The sequence below is a fragment of the Lonchura striata genome, chromosome 3 (assembly GCF_046129695.1).
Source record: "Lonchura striata isolate bLonStr1 chromosome 3, bLonStr1.mat, whole genome shotgun sequence".
In the NCBI taxonomy this organism is placed as follows: domain Eukaryota; kingdom Metazoa; phylum Chordata; class Aves; order Passeriformes; family Estrildidae; genus Lonchura; species Lonchura striata.
This window is the reverse complement of record NC_134605.1, coordinates 104723112-104739365: the sequence shown is the minus strand read 5'-3', so window position 1 is coordinate 104739365 and position 16254 is coordinate 104723112. Positions and strand designations below refer to the sequence as shown.

The 16254-nt window shown below is 39.0% G+C and overlaps 1 protein-coding gene across 1 annotated transcript in view; it reads left to right on the top strand.

Moving 5' to 3' along the window:
• LDAH (lipid droplet associated hydrolase) overlaps positions 1-16254 on the top strand; it is a 122611-nt gene that overhangs the window by 71796 nt on the left and 34561 nt on the right. Inside the window, exon 5 of the mRNA XM_021525335.2 lies at positions 11222-11462. Within this exon, the coding sequence (XP_021381010.1) occupies positions 11222-11462 (241 nt within the window). The remainder of the gene's footprint in view (positions 1-11221; positions 11463-16254) is intronic.

Genomic DNA, 16254 nt, shown 5'->3' with positions numbered 1-16254 from the left:
AATGACTTCCATATTAGAAAAGGGGCCCATGAGAGTGATAGTGTTCTGAGTCTGCCATCTTCTCATCCTTTGCTGTATCATCAATTTTGGGGGTTTAGATCTTTTTCCAAAGCATCATAAAATATGTAATTGGGTGCTGGAGGATCTCTTACAGCTTGATGGGAAGGAAATAGAGAATGGTTGTGACTGGGTTTAATGATCAGTCTTGTGCTAGAGTGTTGAAAAGTTCATCTTATTAACAGAATACTTTGAATTATAAGTATTTTTTTCCATGGTGTTCTTAAATTAACTTTTTTTTTGGAGGAAGAGTAAAAGCTTTAGGAATAACGTGTGATTGGTTTTCTCCTTCTGAAATGATATATTTCTTTCCTGAGCATAACCACTCTGCAGACATTCTGCCAGCTTGCTGTATAACTGAAACATAAATAGATTTTTAATTTTTGAATGTGTTAAACATTTACACAAAATATGGAATAGAGGGGGGGAAAGCCCTCGCTTTTTAAGTCAATGCATTTGCTTTTCATCATTCATTTAGTCAGCATCTGTAATACGCAGTACCAGGACAATGTACTTGCATAAGAAAAGTTGAATATATAAGTAGCATCATTAGGCTTTATGTTAACTAGATTTTTACAGCTCCCAGACACAATGTTCCGGTTTTGGAAGTCCAGGCTGTCTGTACATCCATGTAAGGGGGCATTTCTCTTTCTTGCACCATTCCTGTTGGTAATAGTTCTACAGCTGGGACACTGTACCTTGGTGCAGCATAAAAATTTGTGTCAATACAGACTCCTCATACCTGCTTTAGCATTTTAGATTTTTCATTTCTTTCCATTGCATTTACTTAGGTCACTTGTTCCACCCAGAATATTACTCAGTATCCTTTGCATTTATAGCCCTTTAAAATTTGTGTAGGTATGATTCTCCACCCCATTACCTTTTTGCTCCCATTTTGCCATACAATTCATGTTTTTTTTCGCTATATATAACTTCTTCCAGAAATTTTATCATCCAAGCCCCTTTTTAGGCTGTATTTGTGGCTCGCTCTTGGTTGAAATCATTCTATTTAGAATGTAGAGCACAGGATGCAATCTGCATTATCTCCCAGAGGCAGAGCTTCCTTTGGCATTTGTGATGTGTTTCCTCACTGTGTGTAACATGAAGTTGCAGAGCTTCTCTCGTTTGCTTTCTGCACCATAGCATATTGCAAACTTGCATCTCCCACGTGTCTTTACCACTGTATTACTTGCCAGGATTTTTGCTACTCATTCATGCTTTAGATTATTTTTTCTTGGCATATTTAAAAATAGTAGTAGCTTCTGAGTTGGTTCTGTGAGCTGAATAATTAAAATACCAAATTTAACTTAACTTCATTATCATACTACTGCTTTCCAGTTCAGGAGTGGGGTGAAGGTGGCTGTTGTTTTGGGGCTTTTGTTGGTGGGCAGATATTTTCTGAACTTCTCCTTAGGAAAATTACCTTAAAGATCATAAAACAGGCACCCAAGCTGGATCTCAGAAAGGTGGTTTGGCATGTACTGAAACACTATATCCATGGAAACTGCAGTCTAGCTACAAAAGAGGTTATGACAGTATGAAATACCTCTAGCTTCTTGTCTTATACTGCCTATGTGCAATTTGAATATCAATTCTTCAAACATCCACCTAATATCATAATTACTGCATATTTTCAGTTTTTACAAAAGTAAGTAATATATTCTGGTCTTCTTACATTGTCATGTTAAGGGACACCAGTGTTTTTACTGTGTTTTCAGTGCTAGAGATCATACAGTGCTGTGGATGGGCCTCTTTAGAGAGCGCTTGCTCAGATACTGTTTAATAGTAGTGTTTTGATTCCTTCAAAATATTATTTAGAAGTGTGCCCTGCTGCTTCTCCTTGGAGGAGGGGTCTCATTTTGTTCTATATGATGAGGCTCCTAGCTAGAAGTTGTAGGTGCTCTGTAATTAGTGGGAAGCAGATAATTCTAGAAAGTGGTTTTAGATCACTTGATATTTTTTGAGGATCTGTCCATGACTGACTTCAGTTGAGAATCTTCGGTGATTTAACTCCTAGCTCAGGCACCTCAGTTTAGAACCAGTAGTGAACTTGGATAACACTGAACCAAGATGAAAGGCAAAGGTTTATTCTCAGTTATTTTCCCACCATTTCTTGGTGCAATTTCCATAGATACCTTTAATATCTGTGTTTATAAACACATACAGAGTTAGTGACGGACTGTTCTTTCCTTGCTGAGCATCTGGTGAATGATCCCTTGATAACAGAGGGAAGATCTTTATATACTTGCCAAGGTTGCCCCACCATGTGTTTAGAATTTGTAGACAAAATCAATTATTAAATATCACTGAACAGGTCAAGGTATTTCTGATTGATTGAGGTAAATATGCTAAGAATTGTATTTAAATTCTTTTTTTGTATAAAACATAGCAGAGTCCGTCTGCCCTGTGGCTCCTGACAGCAAGAGGCAAAATACAACTTAGATTCCAGGCATGAAGCCTTTCAAGTCCCAAACCTGATTGCTTCACAGACATCCTGTATTTAGAAGAATCTCTGGTCTACACTGTTTTCTAGTCTGTGCCCAGATGTCCAGCTGGCTTTGGACAGAATCCTGCCAGAGAACATACTAAAAGATGTTGGTCTTGGAGCCTAGGCCCTAACCTGGTTTCACTTAACAGTACTGAGGTTACGAGGCAGACTGGAAAATACGGGTTTTATCACATGTTAGGAGATAACATTTTTTGTACTGGTTTCACCTCTTTATATTTACAGAAGACATATAAGGGGAAAAAAACCATGCTGGCTAGTCAATAATGAGTGCCTCTGCTCCAATAAAGCTCAGGTTATTGCTGTACTGACAACAAGAACTGTTTGTCATACTGCTCTTCTGGCATAGCTCAGCTCTGTGCATGTATGCATGCCCTACTGTATTTATGAATTTGTTCTTTTAGTGTAAGATGTCATTAATATTCATGTAACCAGAGTGCTGGATGGGGATCTCTAGGTATTGCTGTATTTATTCAGTGAAGAATTGGAAGCATGTACCTGGATATGCGTGTGTGTGTGTGTGTGTGTATGTTGGACTTGGCACATGTCCAAGGCAACGCCAGGGCCTAATGCCTTAGAGGTAAAGGCACTGATGTTGTCAAGCAAAATTCAATCCAAAGTTTATGTGGGAAAAGCTTGTATGCTTTTACGCTCAGTCCTTAAAAGTTCATTTGATTCTATGTACTCATGTTTTACATCTTGGCGGAATTGTTTGGGTGCATATGTGTCTATGTAAAAGGAAAATAGCATCCTGACCTTGTAAATCATATTCATCCTAAGGATCATTGCTCTCTGCTGCTGTCCAGTTGCATTTACACTGCTGTGCTCTCATCTACATGAAAACAATAACTGAGTCATTGTATGTTTAAAAGGTGGCATCAGGTAGTTCTGCTGAAGAGTAATTTCTCCAGACACTGAGAGAATTTCTGCCTGTGTGAGTGTCTGTGCATCCTCCATGTGCCTTCACAGCCCATGCATTTTGTTTCCCTTGAAGAACTCAGTCCCTAGCTGGGTCCTCAATATACCTGTGAAATTCTACCAGAAGGTCCTGCAATCAATCCTGAATCCTTGATTCAGTTTGTTCTCAAACTATGAAAATTCAAATACCTTTAGTGAAGTTGAACTGACAAACATGAACATGATGCTGTTGGTGACACACAAAAAGTTTGTTTTTCTTAGGGAGCAAGAGTTCCTTCAGCTGGTCAGAGAATTTAAGAGTGTAATTTAGTTTTGCCAACATATTCACAGAGTTGCATATAATGACTGTGCATTTGGTTGGAAAACAAATTCAGCCTTCAGGGAGTATGGTATGCTCCTCATAGAAAAACACTTTTTGTAGAAAATTTTTAAATCTTTCCTTCTGTCACTTAGTCTCACAGATTATATATAATGAAATTAGAAGGCTGGAAAAAAAGAAATAGAAAAAAAATAGAACGCGTCTGATGCCAGGACACAAAGGGAAAATTTGGGCACTAAGAAACAGGAAATGTAGGAAATTTAAAATTAAACTTTGAAATCAAGAGCACATTCCTCTGCTCTGTTCTATAGCCCCTGTATATTGGGAGGGGTCCATAGCAGATCTTAACAGAAGATTCTCTTTTGCTTAGCAGTCACTATTGAACTAAGCCACCATGACATTAATTGTAACAAAAAATACAAACTTTCCTACCAGATGTTGGTTATTTACAGTTTTTTACCATTTTGTTACGCAGAAACAGTTTGGTTACCCAGAAAAGTAACCTTTTGTTAGAGCAGAGAATTGTAATTTACCATACAGTTATTTAAAATATTCCTATTTTTGCGATCTATATTTTCATGTGGAATCTAACTTCACAAATTTCAGTTTATTTCTCCATAAAAAGCATGCTAAAGCTTCTCTGTGGGGCTTAATTCTTATAAAGCACTTTAAAATTAACAGTTACAAAACTTTTGTTAACTATTTTTTAAATATTTGTTTTGTTACCTCTTTAATATGCCAAACATTTGTTTGGAATTACAGAAGATCCATAGGGTAAAGTAGAAGAAAATGCATACAGTATGTTTTGACTTCCCACCAGGAGAAAAAAGTGTTTTGTCATTTGTGTCCCTTCTTTAGCTCTTTTGCTGTCATGAAGTCCTGTGGATTTGTTGATATTGAGCTGTGACAGTTAGCTGGCACAGAAACCAAATGACATCTTAAACAGACAAAGAAGAAATTATTCAAGATTTTAAAGTAGAACTCTATATTTTATACATTATATTAACAAGTGAGCAAAGAGAACGGACAAGCCCAGCGAGTCCTGCTGTGGGAGAGGACAGCCCAAGCCAACACTGTCTGGTTTATCCTGTGCATTTTCTTGGAAATCTGCTCAGCACAGCTGTGGCAATAAAGCACAAGCCCTGATCCTTGTTGTTTTGCCTGCAGGTTTCTGCATACTGAGTAGAAGAAATTGTGTGATAAATGTGGCATTCCGTGTCAGGGGTAGACTGTAGATTACCATTAAGTGCATCATTATGTTATCTTTGAGAAATTTACTGGGTTTCACCTGACAGATAATAGCTTTTCTTCTGCCAACACAAGAGGGGAATAACAAACTAATACATGGAGTGGCCTAATGTATATCAAAAGAAGTGCTGCTTTTGACAGAGGAGCAGCTCTTGCTTTTTGTAGGGTTTCGAAGGAATTTTAAATCCCTTCAAAACTTCCTCACTTGTTTTCTTTCCGGAGCTGTGTGGGTGCAGTGCCGTGCTAGGGCACTCCATTACTGAGCACCGGATGGTGCAATGACTCTAATGTAACACATCATGGATTGTTTCCTTTCTTCTGTCCCCTGGTTTGAAGTCAGAGTTCCCTGTGGGCTCTGAAATGCATAACTGGTGTGGGATCTGAGCCTTGTGATCTTTCTGGTGGTGGTTATTTTATTAACCATTTCTGCCATCCCGGTGATCAAGAACAGGTTATGCAGCAGGAGCAAATGCTTTCCAAACACCTCCCTACTCAAAAGCCAGTAACCACTGTTTCTGTCATTAAAGCAGAGTGAACCAGTGATTTATTTGAGGAAGTTTCACTTTCTGGTATTTTCTTCAGTGTACCAGAGTCTTTTTATTTTATGGCTCTGATAGAGATATCTGAGCATACCTGTGGTCTGTCATGGGCAGGGATTGTTCATTGAGAGGCAAGGGACAAGACTGAGAAAACATGGCTGTAATTAGTGTATTCACCTACTTGGAGTCTCCTCTGAAAAAAATCTTCTAAATGGCTCTTGCTCTTTTCTGTTGGTCAGTGTCTGCCTTTTCACATCCTAACTGCTTTTCTCTCAGTTTTATTTCTATTAGCAAAATGTCTCTCTGTATTAAGAGCAGGTGGCAAGGTGTGACAGCCCTCTCCAGGCACTGGCTGTGTGAGCTCAGAAGGCACATACCTGGGTGCCTGAGTCTGCAACCAGCATTTCTTGTGTAATCAAAACTGGCTGATTTCAAAAGCATTGACCTCCTGTTGTTGGCATCAAAGGACTTAACTGCTCTGAAAATTGAGTCACTTCTTTGAGTACTGGTTGTAAGTGGCATCCAGGTTTTAAGCATGATTTTGCATCCTCAGCACTGTCATTTACAAGTCCCTTAAACAAGTAGTATTACCCACTCAAATGTTGAATTGTAGCTGAAGAATAGATTTCAACTCATTCAGTGAAAGGCACTAGTGGAAAATATTACTGTGGGGGTGTTTTTAACTTTATCCAATTTGCATACTTGCAGTGTTTTTATAAGGAAACAATTTAAATATTTTTTTAAAATCCTTTGCTGGTGTGGGTGAGGCTATTAAATAGTGTAGTGTTAAACAGCAACTTATTGTAAATGTAATGATTTGGTTTTTTTGTACTCTGTTCTCATTTTAATCAAAACAAAACGACTTCCAACTTTTACTGCAAATTCAAACCCAACTTTGGACATAACCCTTATGCAGTGAATCTGTGAAGGTACTCTGCTGTCATTTCGTGATCTTGCTTTGGATAGATTTAGATAAAAGCTCAATTGAAAGCCTGGATATACAGGAATGTATGTGTGGAATCTTGCTAGAAGCCATTTATATGAACCAGTGATCATGGGAAGTGAATCATATTCATTGGGGAGCCTTCCTAAACAAAGCACCTTGGTCAATACCATGTTTTTATGAAATGGGTATTTAATATTCTTTGTTTTGAGAGCTCACTTTTCCTGTAAAATAAGAAGTTTGTCTTCCCTGTGTGTTCTAAAATTTACTGTGCAAGTCATACATTCCTGAAGTTAATGGACTGATTGCTCTAGATACCGAAATATATAAACAGTGTTGAAGGGAAACTCCTGAAGTCCCCACGCCTCCCTCCTGTGGTGTGTTTTGAAAGAATCAAGAGCAGAACATTCTGGGCTGGTTTGTTCTCTGGATGCATGCTCAGGCCATGCACCATTTCATTCTCTCTGTGATATATACACACTGCTAGATGAGCAAGTAGGAGCTGCCTTGGCACCTGCATGAGTAATGTGAAGTTTGCAGGTAGTGTTAGCTTTTGGTTCTTAACAAAATGTGGAACTTCTGAGACACTGAGATTATAGGCCCTTGAACCATTAATTTCACCGGGTTTGAGCCCTGTGAAATGTAGAGCTAAAAATTAATGAAGCAGCTGCCTTGGTGAGTAAGTGTAGGAGTGTCTATGCCTAGTGAACTTTAGTGTATGTGCTCTCCTGAGTGTTGACATCTTGCAGTTCAATAGCAGATCAATGAATAAGTGGTAAATAAATTGACCTCTCATGAAAATACTGTTGATTGTCACAATCATCAGTAGTGACAATTACAGTATAATTTAAGGGTACTTGTACTGTTTTGAGTGGGTTGACCAAAGCAGAGTCCAGGATAGGTGGTACAGCCCTCAGCAGCTCCTGGACACGAGGTGTGTTTGCCTTCGGTTGAATCACCAGCCAACTTCCTGTAGTCCCTGGATCCATTCAAGTCTCTGTTTCCAGTGTTTCCTCTTGCTCAGCTCTCTGCCTTTGCATGTGCTTAACAGATAAATATTACTGGAATTTGAACTGGGGGTAGTTTAAACTAGGTGAATCTGAATCTTAACTGTCTAATATTGTTAATATTTGTGCATTATATCTAAACTTATATATATGCATGGATATATTTTTTTTATTATATAAGTAAATATTTGTAATACTTTTTGTATTTTGACTGATGGTTGTCTCAATAAACTTAATGAATTAGGAGAAGGGTTTCTATAAATAGGAGGATCATTAACCTTTGCACATTATTTAATGGTATTTATGTGTCATTCATAGTTGTGGCAATACATGGTACTTATGACAGGCAGTATCCTCCATTTTCAGAATAATTTGCTTTATAACTCTAAAAATTTTAACTTGAATATAATTCTGTGCCATCTACCTGATTTCAGCTAGTGTAAACTATGTATAGATAAATTCCAGGCATTTAAAAAGTAAAAAAAACAAAAGTTATTAACTGATGGTGAGCATTTGAATATTATTAATTTCCTTAATCTTACCTGAATATTTCTGCTTCACTTATTTCAAGATGCAAATATGACATGATCTTTTTATCATTATATGTGTCATTATAACAAAATGGGCTAAATCTCATATCTACACTTCTGTTGCAAAGAAGTTGAACTAAATCTTTCAAGCAATTCTGCAGCCAAATGCACATTTCAAGATCATGGCTTGGGAATCCAGCCAGTAAATTAAGAAATAGTGGGTACATGTTTGAAAATTATGAATTTTACATTTCTCTGTTATTGTCTGCAAAAGGTTTAAAAGAGAAATTAAATAAAATTATCCTCCATCTTTTAAATTTGTGGGTCATTACAAAATGTAGGAATGTACAGGATGCAGTAACAACTTTCCTGGTTTGTCCTTTTACTGCCAAGGTTTAGCAGCTTTCTCTGTGGTTAGTACAGCCATCCAAGCAACTAATCCTATATCTATAAACTGCAATGTCAAAGGATTAAAGTGTGCCTGGGAACACAGGTCAAATCTTCTTTAGATCACAACAGTTTGGGTTCAGCTCCTAGCTGAAATATCACAAAACTACCATGTAATTTAGTAAAAGTTTTGCATTCCATTACTTCAGCTGCTGGTTGCCTTTAATAAAAAGAGGCCCAGGATTGATTTCCCTGAGAAGGTATTTTCCTTTGTCTCAAACCAAAGTAGTATCAGCTGGAGAAGGATTTATTAAAATATTTATGTATTTTACATAAATAACTCTTTCAAATTCTGCTTTTAAAATTCTGTAAGAAATACAGTTTCTGATGGTGGATGCATGACACAGAGGTTTCCCTGCCCTCTCTCTGTCACAGTGGCTTAAGAGACAGAGGGCAGTGGTGACAAGTTCCTGCCTGGCACAGCCGGTGTGTCTCCTCTGGGACTTCTCCACCTCTCCAGGTGTGGAGTGACAGGTGTGAGGCTCTGCAAGAACAGTAACCAGAACAATGGTTCACCTACTTGAAGGTGTTGCTGAGGTTGTCAGTCTACAACCTTCTTTCATAAAGATTGCTACCATGAAAAAAAAAAAGACGAGTCATTTTCAAAGGAGACTCCTGAAGGACATGGACCCACTTCTTAGTGAAGCCTGCTGCGTCCCAGAGCCAAGTTAAAGATGTGAAGAGAAAGCTTCCCATCTTCCCACCCTGGTACAGCTCTTGGATTAGTATCCATTATTGATTCTTCAGGTAGACAGCAATGAAATTGCAACAAGCAGCCCAAGGACAATCAGGAGAGACTTCAGGGCCTTGGGACAACTGGTTAAAAAATCAAAGGCACAGATTGTATTCTCTGTCCTTCCAGCTGCAGGGAATGTTGAGGGAAGAAACAGGAAGAGCCAGCAGATCAATATCTGACTCTGACCAGTTGTTCTCTGAGTATCCAGACATGGACAGTGAGCAGAATTTCCCCCATAATCTGAGGGGAAATGGTTAGTGACCTGCTACCCAGCACAGGCACACAGTTGTCAGTGACCAGCAGGACGAGGGCAGTGATTCTCACCCTGTACTGAGCAATGTTGAGGCCATGCCTCGAGTGCCAAGTTCAGTTTTGGGCCCCTCATGACAAAGGAAAGACACTGAGGTGCTGGAGTGTGTCCAGAGGACAAGAGAGCTGGGAAGGGCTCTGGAGCACAAGTCTGATGTGTGGCTGAGGGAGGTGAGTGGAGAAAAGGAGTTTCAGGGGGACCATACTGCTCTACACCTACCTGAAGGAAAGTTGATCAGCTTCTTCTTCCAAGGAATGTGATAAGACAAGAGGAAACAGCTTGAAGTTGTGCCAGGATAGGTTTAGATTGAATATTGGGAAAAATTTCTTCACAGAACAGGTTGCCAAGCACTTCATAAGCTGCCCAAGGGAAGTAGGTTATTCACCATCCCTGGAGGTACTTAAATGATGTATAGATGTGGCACTGAGTTGGACTCAGTGATCTTAAAGACCTTCTCCAACCTAAAGGATTTTGTCATTTTATTATATTTTCTGATTTTTTCCAGTTTGTTCTGTTACAATTGTATAAGCATCAGATTGTGTAAGCATCTCTTGGTGGCATTCCTTGCCTTCCATTGGAGGGCTGCTGGGACCAGGAGTGCTGCACACAGGTGTAGTGGCATATATTAGCTATGTTTCATCTGGGAGCAAAGAAAACTATCATAAAATATATTTTACAGAAACAGTAATCTAATTTGCACGACATGTAGAAAGATGTGCACTAAGCAGACATATGTAACTACATTTATTGATATTGAGTCACAAAAGCCCAGCTGTTTATACCTTATTATCTACGAATGCAATACCCAGATCCTTTCTTACTTTTTTTTATTATTACTTCTGTTAAGTAGGGCTGTGTCTCTTTGAGGGTTACTCCTATATGAGTTATTGCAATATATTTTTACTTCCAGAAAAAAGGCGTAGTTATTCTTTTAGAATATTTGCTTGATGTTAGCATTGAAATATAACTATGAGTAAATGTATTAACTCACTTTTGATTAGTATGGGTGGGTGTGATTATAATTAATTTATTTGTATTTTAAGGCTGTAGTGAATTATTACAACATAAACTAATTGCCACCTTCAGAATGTCTGTTTTCATTGTAAGATATAAAAAGCAGTATCTTATACCAATGTACCACTGTAGCGAAGAGGCTGTATGCTTCTTGTTCTGACCAAGTTTCCGTGTATTGAGGTGCAAATTTAAAACCCTGTGTGTTGTCAATTTTTAAAGTTACCATCACAGCAACTGACATTTTAAAATTTGGATGGTTGGTTTACTTAGAGAAAATAGTTTACCAGGTGAAATGAAAAGCAGTGTACTTTTCCTGTCATAAAAAGCCTGCCGGGACTGAGCAGAGGGCTCCTGCCTGCTGCCCTCTGCTGGGGTTACTCCTGCTGGTGCTTCCCGGTTCTTCATGATCTCCAAAGGCCACTCACCTCTTGAGTTCTTCCCTGTCTTACCATAAATCATCATTTTGTAACCATGTACTTGTTTGCTTCATGTTTTAAAAAAGTGAATCTGGACATATCACACAGCCTTTGGGACAATGTGCCTGGAAACTCGATTTCATTGCGCTGGAGACTGATGTAAAGCTTGGGTCTGGCAGGCTGGGCTCCGGTGCTGCGGCCTTGCTGACGGTGTTTCTCGTGCTCCGGCAGGTTCTGCGCTCCGTGCTGCTGTTCCCGACCATCGAGCGCATGGCTCAGTCCCCCCAGGGGAAGCTCATGACCCCGCTGCTGTGCAAGCTGCGCTACGCTCTCTACATGCCCGTGTACCTGCTGTCCTTCCTCCCCGAGGGAGTCAAGGCCTCCCTGGTGAGGTTTGCGCTGCGGGGGATGAAGACCTGTGATGAATCTTCAATTACAACCTCCATAAATCTCTTCAGTGTAGACTGCATTGGTGAGCGCCTTTTCTGTGTTAAACCATCTTTTGTATTTTTCTCATTTAGTAAATGTTGATTTAGTTTTTTAATATTAAAGCATGAGCTTTGAAGAATAACCAATCTGGTCTTTTCTAAAATTAAGACCATGGGTGCAGGAAAGTCTCATATGAGTAAATTAAAAAAAAAATCTTAAAGGCAAAATAACAAATTATTTTTACAAAGAATATATATTTCTTAAGTAAACTGGCATATACTACTGACATGATTTCTCATGTGATTAAAACACTTTTTTTTACAATCTACTTTATGTGACTTACCTCTGCTTACTTTGCATTTCATTCATATTGGATGGTTACTGTAAATCAGTAATCAGTTTCACAAAGAGTTCTTTGCATTTGTTTTTGTTAAGCTGTTTTAGCCAGCTGTATAGAATCTGTCATCTGAATTGGAATATTGGTAAATTCAGGAAAGGACCTTCAGCCTACAAAGACACATAGAAGTTACTTTATGCACTGAATTTCAGCACTTCTTTGGGCATAAAGAAAAAGATTAACGCTCCTCCAATGCATATTGTACATATATTTTGCACATTCTAGCAAGAGAAACAACTTCAATAAGCAGAATAATTTCAGATATATTATGTTAAGTTTAGAATGAAAACCAGAACGTGAATTGTGCTATACTCCAGGTATTTTGGTAAGTTAACAGTTTAAAACAATTTGGAATGGAATTGACATGCTAACACAGTAATAATAGCAAGAAGGAAGTTTTGATTGCATTAATAGTAGTAAAAACACATTCCTACATTTCCACTTGGGCTCTGTCTTCTATCAGTTAAATTTTACTTACTAATCATCCAAACAGATGTGCCAGAATAACTGGGATTGCAGTGAGGGGCTGTAGCTTTCATGGATCTGTGGGTGTGTGGCTCCGTGTGGGAGGCTCACTGTAGGACTGTACACAGACCAAAAGCAGGATGGGTTTGTGCTGCCTGGACAGCCCCACTTTTCTTGTACAAGAAGGACATAATGACAGTCACTCCCTTTTAGTGCCCTGTGCCTGACAAAAGCAGGCTCCTGGTTGATAATGCACATTTCTGATTGGACTCCTGTAGTTTGTTGCTTGAGTTCCTATTAATTGATGACAGTTTCTTGGTGACCAAGGAGAAAGCAGCCATGCAGTCATACCTACATGGGTGTTCAAGTGTCTTCCTTTGATAGTTTTGTCTCAGAAGAAGGTATGTGGAGGTCTGTGAGGTCACACCTCCACAAGCCAGGAATCCTTCTCTGGTCCCCACAGATAAACTTTTACCTCTAAAAAAACAGGTTATACACAGCCAGGGTTGTATTGGAAATGGTCCTTGGCCTGTGTTAACCTCCAAAAAGGCATGGCCAGCCATTGTTTGTATGTGTTGTTTGGCCCAGGCCACAGCAGCGGCAGGAATAATTTAACAGAACGGATTTTGTGTTCTGCTGTTGGAGGCTGACCCTCTGAGCTCTTTAGTCCCCAGGTGAATGAGCCAGGTTGATGTGTGTCTGTCAGCCTGTTGTAATTTCCTGTGTGTACCAGTGTCTGACCTGTGTCCTAGCTGTAAGGTAAATTGAGTCAAGAAACCAGGCTGAAGGCTCTTAACTCATAGGATGTGTTCTCTGCCTATGTTCAGTTTGTTGCCTGAATTAATTCTACCCCTGGGAGCCAATGTCTTGTAAAACTTGCATAAATAGGTCTTATTGATGCAACTAGTTCTTTTGGGCTTTTGATAGCATCTCTCTCAAGCAGAATTCCCCTTTGGTTTGTATCTTTGGAAACTGATGATGTTTTACAGCCCAGTGACTCAGGACCACATGCATGGATTAATAATCTTTGAGCATCCGGATATTGCAAGTTAACCTTCTCTTTTATTGTTTGAGGACAATAGAAAATGTTACCATTCAGCAAAAATTTGCTAAATCGAGCACAACAACTCACAGATGAGACTGCTCATCTGTGAGTTGCTGAAGCCTCTGAATTTGTGGTAGATTATTTTCTGAACACTTCCTTTTCCCTTAATAAATTACCAGATATGGTTCAGAAATATTCAGCAAATGAAGTTGTTTCTTCTCTCCAGGAAGGTTGCATGTCAACTCATTAAAAATATATATATATTGCATTTGGCATGTAACTCTGTTGCATTACTGTAATTGTAATAAAAGCTGTGATTAAGGGCAGAAAAGATGGTAAAAGTTTCCTTAAATCTAATACGTCCGTTAAAACAAACCAACCTGCCAGGGATTCGTTACCACATCCAAAGCTTAGTCACAACAATGTTTTCTCTCCTCTGAAAGGAAATGAGATTTGAAAACTTAATTACAGCAGAACTCTAAGACCAAGTGCTTCTCCCATTGACACTGAGAGTGAAAAGCTCCATTCAGTTGCTGCAGGATCAGGCCCTTGGCTGAAAGAATCAGTGAAGGAAGAATTACATTACCTATCTGTCCCACTGTTCCAAATTATGTTTGTTCCTGCTTCTTATCCAAACATATCTTTCTGTTGTCCTAACTCCATAGTTGATGATGTATGGAAGCCCCAGTTACACAGCAAGAGGAATTGTGATGACACTGTCCAGAAAGGGAACATAATAGAATGTCTTGTCCCAAAGAGGAAACAGCACAGAAGGAGAAGAGACAGCAGGGACTGTAAAGAAGATGGATTTTAAGGAAGGATGGGAACATAGGGCGTATAAATAATAAAGGATCTATAAGAAATAAGCAAAAGGGAGGGGTTGAAGGGCTTTTGCTTACCTGGTTAAACTTCTAGCAAAGATATCTTAGGGCAGAAAAAGCATTACAATGAACAAACAAGCATTTATGAACTTAGGAGATGAATAGACAGGAATATTGAACATTAGTGACCCTGACTTATCTGTAACATTTTCACTCTGTTTATTCAGGCTAGCAAAACAAGGCTCCCCCTATCTAACACAGTGGTGGTGGTTCTACAAATCATGTACAGTCTTGCAGTGCTGGAATACTTTTGCCCTCCAGTGCCCTGAAATTTATAAACATTGCTTCGGTGACAGATGCCAGTAGCAGACTTACAGGGACAGTAAACCATTCTATCTACATGGGACAGGATTTATTGTCCAGCCGTTTGACTGGCAAACTTCCTCCATTTGTTTCTGTAAAATTTCCACAAAAGCACAGACATTACATAATGGGTAAACACTGCACAGCTTTTTCGAGAGGCAGGCTCACAGGTCAGAGGTTAATGTCTGGATGACAGGGAAGATACAGATAAGCACAATAGCAAGAAAGACCTCTAACTGGCCCAAATGAGGTGGGTCCTTTGTGATCTTGAACCTGTGACTTCCCTGGAGGAATCTCCCTGTTTGTTTAACCTGGTCGGGGAGCAGGGGAGCACTGCAGCCTGGGAGATGTGCTTTGTACTGTTGGGGCAGGTTGGGAAGGAGGGGATTAGAAGCCTGAAACAAGGCTTTCAGATTCATTTAGGCTGTCACATGAATGAAAGCTAGAAACAAGAGATGCCTAGTTAATTTAAGCATCCGACAGAAGTTGTACAACAAATAATTAAGATAAAACTCCGCAGTTGTGTTTCAAATTTTATCTTGTTCCAAGTGAGGAAACATTCAGATTTCATGTGGAATTTAAATTTCCCATGTTTTACAGAGGAAAAAGGGGCTATGGCAGTTTCAGGCACTCCACAGGACTGTATAGGAAGCGAGTCCCAGCTAAGGTATTGAGGCTTGTGTCCCAGCAGTAGCTGCTTCTCCCTGTCAGATGTACAGGATAACAAAATTAAATGCCTGAGGTGCCAGAGAGTAAAAGGTTTTATTGTGGGATAAATTTTACACTATCAAATAGCATCTTGGAGATAAATTTGCATCAAAAGCCAGTAAAATGTAAGCTTCCAGTTGCTATGAAAATGGAACAGAAGCTTTTACATTGACGACTCATTATCTTAGAAGTTTCTTTCCAGGAAGCCAACTGGGAGGTAGCATTCTGGGTTTGAATTACTCAGCCTCAGGAGTTATCATGGCTTGAGATCTGTTTCTATTCCAATTATTTTTAAGAGAGATTTTCAATGTGACATTATGGTTGCTCTTCATCTGATCACTATGAACATCACACTGTCTGAATAGTTGGCTTTAAAGCAAGAAAGGCAAATCACACCCAGCAATGACTGATGCATTTCACTAATCACAGAGGGACTCTCTACTAGAAACCAAAAGCAGAGGGAGATAAATGCCACTCAGAATCTACTGACTGTTCTTTTTGCTTCAGATACCAGAAAACAATGTGTTCCAGATTTTTTTATGCAGTTTTTACCCTTGTTGCTAGGACAGTCAGGTATCTCATACTTTGTCTGGAGTAGAATTTACAGTTCCTGATTTCTAATGAGAGTCCTGTTGTTTATTTCCTGCCTTCTTTGAAAACTCATTTTTCATTTTCACCTCAGTTTCCTGACAAGTAAGATGGTCAATTTTTTGGAATTCTTTTTCTGGGACTGAAGTGCTGTAGAAATACTCATCTAACTAAAATACTTGGGTAAGGACAGTGCAGCATGTTGTGTTCATGGAACTCAGTAACACCTCCACCTACTCTGCTTGTATTTTTCAGAGATAAAAATCAGTTCTTAAGGTATTAGGTAAGCACTTGATAAAAATCTTCACATGGAAAGGTGAAATAAAAGGTTTTGCTCCTGAAAACAATATTTTAAAAAGTTGTATAATTGCACATCTAAAATTTAGTTTACCTTTATTTCTTGCTCTGATTTTTAAATTAAAATGCAGCAGAAGTTATGATGAGCAGA